The sequence below is a fragment of the Ilyonectria robusta genome (assembly GCF_021365365.1).
Source record: "Ilyonectria robusta strain PMI_751 chromosome Unknown BGZ61scaffold_178, whole genome shotgun sequence".
Classification (NCBI taxonomy): Eukaryota; Fungi; Ascomycota; class Sordariomycetes; order Hypocreales; family Nectriaceae; genus Ilyonectria; species Ilyonectria robusta.
The window spans coordinates 458-9,724 of record NW_025764612.1 but is presented as its reverse complement, the minus strand read 5'-3'; the positions used below and the strand labels follow the sequence as shown (position 1 = coordinate 9,724).

The window sequence follows — 9,267 nt, the reverse complement described above, 5'->3', positions numbered from 1 at the left end:
ATTAAAATATCTAAAGAAGAGTATAATAAGTAGTTTTAATTAATTAAATAATCTATAGTATTTTTTTTGCAATTTCTATAAAAAAATTAAGATTTTTATTTTACTTATTTATCTATTTTACTTACTTATTATATATATTATTCTACTTATAATTAGGCTTATTATAAAACTAGTTTTATTAAAATTATAAATATTAATAAAAGTAATATTATATTTTATAATTATATTCTCTATAAGCTTAAATTAATTATAAATAATACTTAGATTTTTAAATTTAGCTCTTTAGTAGTTATATTTATAAAAAATATATATCTTAAGCTCTAATTATTACTTAATAAAATTTAAAGCCTAATACTTACTAATAAATAATATATTACAATTAATAAGCAGTTAATTAGCTATCTTTTTAATATTATATAATTATAGAGGAAATTCTTATAAATTTAAATTAAGAATAAACTAAATAATAATCTATTCCTCTAAATTAAATAGTTTATATAATTTAGGGATCTAATTATAACAAGCAGTAATACTATTCTCTTAGTTAAAGAGAGTACTATACTTAACTTAATAGATCTTTGTAGCGTATTAGAGACTTAATTTTGGGTTATTTTAATAGGCTTAAAGTGTAAGAAGGATATTTACCTTATTATTTAATTGTAGTATCTTGAATAGTTGAGAATTGATTGATTAAGTAGGAAGATAAAAGGTTGAGGGATTTTTAACCGGCAAGCTTATTTAACCGGCATACTTATCATACACGTTATAACTAAATACTATATATAATTTATTAATAAATAGGCCTACTGCTTAAGGTTCTTCTCTAGTAGCTTCCCCTCCACTATTAACTCAATATATAGCAGTAGCATCTAACATATAGGCCAGATCTCGAATTTACTATTTGGGAAGTATCTTAACATAGCTAATAAAAATAATCATTTCCATCGGTCTGTATTATCGACTACAGATAGCCAGACACAATTGCAAAACTGCACTAGGGTATGCATCTCGCATACATCCCCCTTTGCTGTTGCAGATACGAGTGAGTATCCGCGGAGGTCACCGCTTTTGTTCAACGCGCTCGAACCTTGAGACGAAATGATAGCCCCATCGGGGACGTAAATGGCACCTCGCAATGGCGTTAGTATGTCGATCTCTTTCTCCAAGGGGCAGTCGTGAGTTGGTTTGCGGGGAACCACCCGGTGCTTGTTGAACTCTGGTCGAAGCAAGTCAGTGTGTACACTCGCAGCTAGAGGAGGTGGAAAGGCGTAAATATCTGTCGGGACTATTGTTAAAAACTTCTGAAATCCCCGACGGGTTGTTCGGGGCGAGGAGTCGAGCATTCTTGCCATCGGCTTTATGGAAAAGCACGACGGCAGTGACATCTGTGACTGGACTCAGTTTCCCAAGCCGATTGGGGCGCTAGAGCCCGACGTGGCCGTGGCGGACGCGGACTCTTCAGAGTTCTTTCAGATCATGGAAATGCGTCAGGTGCATAGGAACTGTGAGAAGCAGAGGACTGAGAGAGGCCAGTACGACTAGCCTGATCGGCTATGCTAGACCGGCTTTTCACCTGTCAGTATTCGCATTACTACCTACGCTTATAGCTAACTCCCCAGCAGCTTCGTGTCAGGGCGGACGAGCAGAGCAGCGAATCAAGATTGCCCTTCAAAGTACCCTTCGAGGTCGAAGTCGAAACCAACCTCGAACCATATAGTCAGCTCCGCACCGCCTTGGGCCTCTGCCTCTCGTGCTGCAGCCTCGACCGCCTCAGGAATTGGGCGGATGGCGGCGTGCATCTCGAGATAGGACGTGAGGCCAGTTAATCTGGCCCATGGGCTCTTCGACTTCATTTCGTACCGGACCTCGTAGAGATGAGTGTTGAGGAAAACCATGAGGCTGTTGGGCGGTAGGTGGAACCGGACCGGCTTGTTGAAGAAGCGTGGAGTCAACGTGCCCATCGTCACGCGCACCACGGGCGGTGCTGGTGGCGCTGGGCGATGTCTGGGCTCATGGAACTTCTCCCAAACCAACTGCACGAGCTTGCGCGTGTCAGGGTCTTGTAGACTCCGACTCTGGACGGTGACGGTCTGGGACATCCCGACCTGCTCGGTTGGGAAGCAGGCGGAGAGATGTTGGACCGCCGGGTCGACGATATCTTGTACCTTGCAATTTTCAGAGCAGTAGCTTGCATATTTGCATCCTATTTCCATATTAATATCGATGCTCCCGAGATCTTTGGGCCAAACTGACCATGGCAGACTATCCGCGGCGGCTTGGTGCAGCCCTTCCTGGAACAGACCTGCGACTCCGGTAGACCCGCGACGGTGGTGTCCTTTACACCTCCTATCAGTGGAGGACGTGTATTACTTTCATGTCTCGCTTGGTTGTCCTGGACAATACCCCCGGTGATGGTATCTACTCCGTGACGGGCGTGCCACTCTACCACATCCAGAAGCTCGTTCTCGGCGCCGCGATCCCCCAGTACGCGAACTATCTTGGACGCAAAATCTTGCGTCAGGGGACTGGTGGGGCCAGAGACTCGCATCGACATTTTCCATCCCTGGTAGTACACCTCTTGCGCTCTCTTCAGCCGACCGTATCGTTCATGGACAGTGCCTAAAGTGTTCATTCGCCAGGTCGCTTCCCGGCTATGCTCTCCCTCAGATCGGATAGCTTCATCCAATTCAGCTTGATAGGATGCTTCCACAGGCTCGAGGCCCCGATCCAAGCCAACATTTTCCAACTCGGCCATTCTTGTATTTCTGTCGCCTTCAATTGTTTCCAGACACTCCTGTCTGCTATTGGAGATATCTTCGACGGTGCACAAGACAGTGTCGGCGAGGCCCGCAGAGGGATCGTATGCGATGTTGATGACGCCGACGAAGGATGAAATGATCTCGCACACTGTTCTGTTCCCCGTACATGCTAGTTGCCATGGAGTACATCCCTTCGCGTCGGGTCGTGTTATTAGCGACTTTGTGAGGTCCAACGGAATTAGGGCTATGAGGCGGCGGAAAGCTCCAGTCGAGACAGAAATTTCCGGGCACGAGAGACAGTAATGAAGCACGGTGCGGCCGTCGTCGCTTGTTCCAGAGCAGAGCATCGTCATCGACTCTTCAGGGAGTGTGGACAGGTGCTCGAAGACCTCCTGAAGTGTACCAGGGTCTGCCGTAAGCATGGCTGCGTCCAAGGGACTCATGTTTCGCGTTCCCCTTATGAGTATATCCGCCCCATTGTCAAGTAGGGCCTTAACAACATCTCTGGACTCGTCTTGCAGGCAAGCAAGGAAGAGCGGCGTGCAGCCCGACCTATCCTTGGAATCAATGATGGACTTGGCCCCGAGACGGAGAAACTGTTCAAGATGCACACAGTCGCATAGTGAGGCACACAGATGAAGCACAGTCTCACCCCTGAAACTGCGGTCCCCTAGCGGTACACCGGACTGCAGCAAAACGCCCGTAAGCGCTGTCGCGTCAGGGGAGGGAGACACAAGCGAGGTCATAAGGGGCGTGAAGCCGTCGACGCAGCAAAGCGAGGGGTCGGCCCCAAACTGTAGCAGGATGTGCACAATGAGTGCTTGGCGATGGAGCAGCTCGTCGCTGCCTATCCGAAGTGGTAGCGGCTTATAGGGCCGGAGCAGAAAGTCTACCATCTTAACCTCTTTTCCATCGCCATCCAGCATTCTGATCCGAACTTCGCTCAGAGTGTGTAGAGGGGTCGTGTAACCCTCCCGTGAACACCGGGCGTTAGGATCTGCCCCGAATGCGAGGAGGAAAAGCAAGGCACTGGGGTGAAGCATCTTGACCGCGAGATGCACGGCCGTCCACCCGTTAAAGCGAACGTTGGGGTTGGCCCCCCAAAGGAGAAGCGAATGGAGATGTTCGAGGCAATTGAGCATGACCTCCTTGAACAAGGGAGGCGGGTTGGTGTTGTCTAGAGGCATCTCCTCTCTGGTGTAGCCCGGCGAGTCCATGGCGAGCTGCAGTCCGTCTAGGAGTTGGTGGGCAGTCTCTGTGTCATACATATCGACAAGTACGCCCGCCATTCCATAGCTGGATTCCGAAATTATGCGAGGTGCTAGGGCCAGAAGTGGTCTGGCATCAGCACCACAGTTCAACAGAGTTGTGACCGTGGTGAGGTCGTTGTCCATTGCGGCTACAAATACTGGGCACCATTGCCGTCCACTGGGTTGGTCAATGTAGTCTGGATCAGCACCATACTTGACGCAGATGGTTTTCAGGACCCTGTTGCAGCATCGGCCAGAGGCGACTGTAACCAACCGGTTTAGAAAGGAGGTAGGGACTGTATGGTTGCTCAAGATGTCGCCCAGAGCTTCGGCATCGTCGGCAAACGTACACTGGAGGGCTTCGGCATGTATTGGTACAGAAGCGGCCGCGGCATGGACTTGCTTCTCCGTCTCGGCGGCAAGAGGGTCAAAGGTGCGGCGGCGCATCGGTATCCGCACAGTATTGTGCTCCATATCGCGGATGAGCCCATGCTGGACAGTGTACGGATTGGCCGAAACGAGTACTTGACGAATCCTCTCGTTCACGGCCTCGGGATCCAGCCCTTCTGGAGCCAGCCTGCGATTGTAGTTTGAGGTTTTGGCCTCGCCCATTATGATATCAATTATCCAGCTGGCTCTCTTGTCTCTGGTGAGATCGGCCTTGACACGCTCGGGTAACGTTTCGGCCGCCCGCTCCATGCGGTAGACCATTTTCTTGGCCTCGAGGGAACCTAGTTTGGCTGCCTTGTAGAACCATTCGAATGCTGGCCGGAAGTTCTTCAGGGTTCCGAAGCCATGGAGCAGGAACACGCCGAGCCTGTTCGCCGCTACGGCTCGGTCTTGGCTATTTCCGGTATCTGCAACTCCAATGATCGTCTTGTAAAGAGCATCCTGAAGGTCTCGGGGGAGAGCCCGATCTAGGGTGCGACTACTCCCGAAATCGCCCACTCCGCGACCAAGCCCATTGAACCGAGTATGCATTACGCTCGAGGCCACCCTTACTGCATCCAAAGAATACTCTTGGGGAACTGGAGCAGCGGCTCTTTCGCTAGTAAGCGCACTAAGCTTGTGTCAACACATTGAACTATGCCCGAGGACATTAGTTGGTCGCGGCATACCTCAACACTGTTCTGATCTCATCAACCAGTGGCCGGGCCGCGGGTTGGAGCGAGACCATACGACCAACAATTCCAATGAGGTTTTCTGGTAAAGGAGCACTGGCGCCCTGGAGTGACCCTGATATGAGTGCCGTAGCCTGATCGTCCAACTTCAACCGTGTTGGATCTTCCGTTGCCGCGCAACCAAAGGGCACATCCCCTGTGAGTATGTAACAAATCAGGAGGCCGAAGCTATATATATCTCGCGCATTTTTGAGAGATTCTGTCTTCAGGGCTGAAGGGGCGCCTGACAGGCATTCGGGGGCATTCCAATACGGCGTCCCCCCGGCTCCCCACTTATAGTCTGCCGCCGGCCGACAGAAGCCAAAGTCGGAGAGTCGAGCGCTGAATCCGGTGGCAGACGATGGAGACGAAAATATGAGAATGTTTCCAGGCTTGATGTCCCCGTGGACGATGGTCATTGCGTGGAGCGCAGAAAGGCCTTCCAGGACATCCCGGATCAGCTCTAACCGTACACTGGTCGGTCTTGGTGTCGTCATGAAGTTGGCCAGTGTTGGGTGTTCCTCGCAAGCAAGTTCCATAACGAGTATAGGACTGATTGTGCTACCACTGAGGTGCCACGAAACGCCGAGAAGTTTTGCGATATTCTCGTGCCACTTGAGAGGCTCGGCCGTCAAGACCCGCAGCTCAAGCATGGACGCTTCCAGCAGTCTGCGATGCGCATCAGACTGGGCTTTGGTGTCGAAGTACCTGCTCGTCAGGGGCGCTTGGAAATATCTAGCGGGAAATGAGTGCTTATGGCCAACGAACCACCCCCGGACTGGACTTACTTCAAAGCCACCTTTTGACACCTATCCCTCCAGACAGCTTTGTATACCAGCATAGTCGCGCCCGACCCAATGAATGATCCCTTGTCGAAATCTGGCTCGGAAAATACCTTGACTCCCGCATCGTGACACTCCTCAAAGAAACGCTCCACGGAGATTCCCTGCTCAGCGACAGACGAGGCTGCGGCCGTCTGCCCGTCTGCGCAGAGCGCCTCCGTGACGCTGGGGTCTATAGGGAAACCGACAAATGAGTAACTTGACGACTCCTCCATCCCCCGAGACCCCAAGGACAGGCGCTCAAACTCGACGTTAAGCTCCATGGCGATGGTGAACGAGATTCAACATCGGCGCAAAGCCGTAAGTTATGCATGGGGTGGATTTGGCATGATTTGGGTCAGTTGCAAGCCTGCACTTCCGGGTCGTCTCGTATTGGTCGTGTTGCTCCACCGTGGCATTATTATTATTGCCGCTGCTGCCTGCAGGCAGGCGCAGCGCAAGGAGCTGCGCCACACTCTCACATCTGACCACCGTTACGACACTGGTTCCCATCATTGCCTGCCTCTCTCTCGTACGCGCTGGAGCATCGTTGGCTTGAGTGCGGGCCAAGGTACAAACTCCAGTCGCTGGCCTGTTCCTCACCTGTCTGCGCGTCGCGAACATGGACATCTTCAGTACGGCTGCTATCGCATGCGAAGTCATCTACAAGACCCTCGAGTCTGCGGTCGCATTCCCCGCCGAGTCGCGCTCACTCGCTGCTCGGTTCAAGTACGACGCCCGAATATTGCGCCACTTTTGCGACTACTATGATTCCAGCTCAAATGGCCAGGCCGACCTCAGCGCCGAGGACAAGGCCCTCCTGGAGGAGAGCACGTCGTACCTCGCGACACTCCTCAGCTGCGTGGAAATATGCAAAACCAAGCTGACGGCCCAGAGCCGGTGGTCCAAGGAGATGAGCCGGCTCACGTGGATCCTCCGCCGCAGCGAGATCAAGGAGACTGAGGCCGAACTGTATGAGTGGACCAGACGGCTCGATCTAAGGCTAGTAGCCCTCCCTGAACGCGCGCGCACTGTCATGAGACTAGGCGCCGGAGACGACGACGAGACCAAGAGCTTCACGCCAAGGTTTGCGGCCAGGGTGAGGCTGGAGCGCTTCGCCACTGCTGCCGCCGCCGCAAAGAGGGCTGTCTGGGAGCGGCTTGTAGCAGAAGAGGATGCGTTGGAACGGCCCCCGGAGTCGGGAGGCTCGCAGCGCTTCTGCCTTGGTACTTTTGAGGGTAATACTGTGCTCGTGGAAACCCGTCATGCACCGCTACACGTCGCGTCCGACGAGCTAGCGTTGGATGCGGCCTGGGCTGGTGCTGGAGAGTTCGCTGCTGCGCTCAACTATCTCGACTCGACCATTTCCGGCCTCTTGAAGTGCAGTGGCTTTTTCTATTCTCCGACACCGACGCCGTCCTTTGGCCACATGTATATCCTGCCGGGCGAGAAACAGGGGAATCGCTCTGTGATGAGCTTCAAGGATCTTCTCTATGAAAGAGACGCGAGGGGCAAACGCAAGAGACTCTTGTTCTCCCTGAACCAGCGGCTAGAGTTTGCAAAGAGGCTGGCTACCGCCGTCTTGTTTGTCCATGCGATCGGCTGGGTCCACAAGTCCATCGTGTCGCAGAACATCCTCATCCTGGGGCGTGATGGACGTGATTCACGAATGCCAGGTGAAGAAAGGAAGTCACAGTCGACCAAGTGGTCTCTGAGCTCGCCGTATCTGGTCGGATTCGAGATCGCCCGGAGCAACGAGGCCGAGACGATACCGGGGGCACCGGTGCGTCTGCCCCTGGCAATATCCGTCTACAAGCATCCGGCGTTGCAAGACGACACCCACGTCCGGTTTAACATGGCGCATGATGTCTACAGCCTGGGTGTTGTTCTCCTCGAGCTGGGAATCTGGAGCCCGCTGGAGGAGCGGCCGGAGCTGCAGGGCATCAGCGAGCCGCGGGATATCGCCAAAGCCTTATTCCGCGTTGCCAACGAGGTGGAGATTCTTATGGGCAAAAGATACCGAGAGATTGTGCAGACGTGCCTTTCACAGGAGGCTGAAGCCAGGACGGGTAGTATTAAGCCCATCAGCGAGGTGCTGGAGAAGCTGGAAGATCTGGCCCAGGGAGTGTGAATCCAAGTTCCTTAGCTTAGAGAGGCCGCCACAGCACCGTATGTACCACGTTGAGGTTAGGAAGCTCAGCAATCTGTGGAGAGAGTGGACGGTGGGGTTACGAGGCCAGCTAATTATTGCTACACTTGATAGCCGCTGGGGCAGCCGGTGGCGGGCTGGTCGGCAGAGCGAGCTTCAGTTCTACTCCCTGCGGCTCGAGATTATCAAGGAGATCCGCCGTACGGCGCAGGCTCAGCGTAAAAGTGAGGAGGCCGCGATGCATGCCATGAGCTTCCGGCAGCAGCAGATGGGCTGCTCGATCGACCAACTCTGTAAACCCCTCCGCGCTAACAGGAGAGCCTGGCTGGCTGCGGAGAAGAGGAAGAAGTAATAATAGTAATAGGGTTTGTTAACTTGCCAATCAAAACCGGTTCCAAGATATCTCGTACGGATCTCGAGCCCTTTGGATCGCGAAGGAATTGAGGAATTGGGCCTGCCTGGGCCGGCCGTGGAGAGGGGGTAATATCTGGGCAGGTAACACGGAAAGGCTGCATCTTCGGTTATTGATGGCTGTGCAAGGCTGTGGTGCTGCGGACGACGCGGGTTACGAGTCTTACGACCAATGAGAAAAATACCGTGCTCGGACGATACCTTTTGAGTCTAGGCTAGGCGCCCCGTGGCCATCCGAGTACTTCAGGTCGTCATGGAAAATGTACTGCGGACTAGCAGCGAGCCCGCGAGTTGATCTTCTCCGAGTCCGCCTCTACAGTGGCACTTCGGCACGGCCCGCCAACGGTTGAAAACCTAAAACCGCAAAGTTTCTAGAAAATCGACTATAGAACTGCAGCTATAAATGCCCCCTATAACCTGCATTTTTTATAGCAAGTTATAGTAATTATAGCCTTATATTTTATAATAAGTTATAATTATTATATTTTACTTATTATAATTTATTATTATATAATAAGTTTTAACAATTATAACTTTTATATTAGATATTAATGTAAATTACTTGTTATTTATCTTATTCTGTATATTCTCCTTGCTACTTAAAGTTTTAGAGCAAGCTCTATATACCTTTTCTTTACTATTTGGAATTAACTGAAAGCTGCTTGCTAAGCTAGTAACAATAGGTAGTAACTGTTATTTTTAATAATAGTATTTATC

At 51.3% G+C, this 9,267-nt stretch overlaps 3 protein-coding genes across 3 annotated transcripts; 1 reads left to right on the top strand and 2 right to left on the bottom strand.

The window, feature by feature from the left end:
• Window positions 1-833: 833 nt before the first annotated feature.
• On the bottom strand, window positions 834-1,535 carry BGZ61DRAFT_68007 (uncharacterized protein). The gene has a single exon (XM_046256971.1). The coding sequence runs from the start codon at window positions 1,383-1,385 to the stop codon at window positions 936-938; it is 450 nt and encodes a 149-aa protein (XP_046092848.1). The 5' UTR covers window positions 1,386-1,535; the 3' UTR covers window positions 834-935.
• A 120-nt stretch (window positions 1,536-1,655) lies between these two features.
• BGZ61DRAFT_376985 (serine/threonine protein kinase) lies at window positions 1,656-6,226 on the bottom strand (the record flags this gene model as incomplete). Its single annotated transcript, XM_046242560.1, has 4 exons — window positions 1,656-2,203; window positions 2,254-5,069; window positions 5,128-5,904; window positions 5,958-6,226. 4 exons carry the CDS (start codon window positions 6,224-6,226, stop codon window positions 1,656-1,658), a joined length of 4,410 nt encoding a protein of 1,469 aa, XP_046092847.1.
• A 386-nt stretch (window positions 6,227-6,612) lies between these two features.
• Window positions 6,613-8,121, top strand: BGZ61DRAFT_376984 (serine/threonine protein kinase; the record flags this gene model as incomplete). The annotated part of the gene is made up of 1 exon (XM_046242559.1): window positions 6,613-8,121. The coding sequence occupies one exon, from the start codon at window positions 6,613-6,615 to the stop codon at window positions 8,119-8,121; it is 1,509 nt and encodes a 502-aa protein (XP_046092846.1).
• Between the last annotated feature and the right edge of the window lie 1,146 nt (window positions 8,122-9,267).

Coding starts and splice junctions, on each gene's coding strand:
- BGZ61DRAFT_68007 (XM_046256971.1), bottom strand. CDS start 1,385: ATGTCACTGCCGTCGTGCTTTTCCATAAAGCCGATGGCAAGAATGCTC.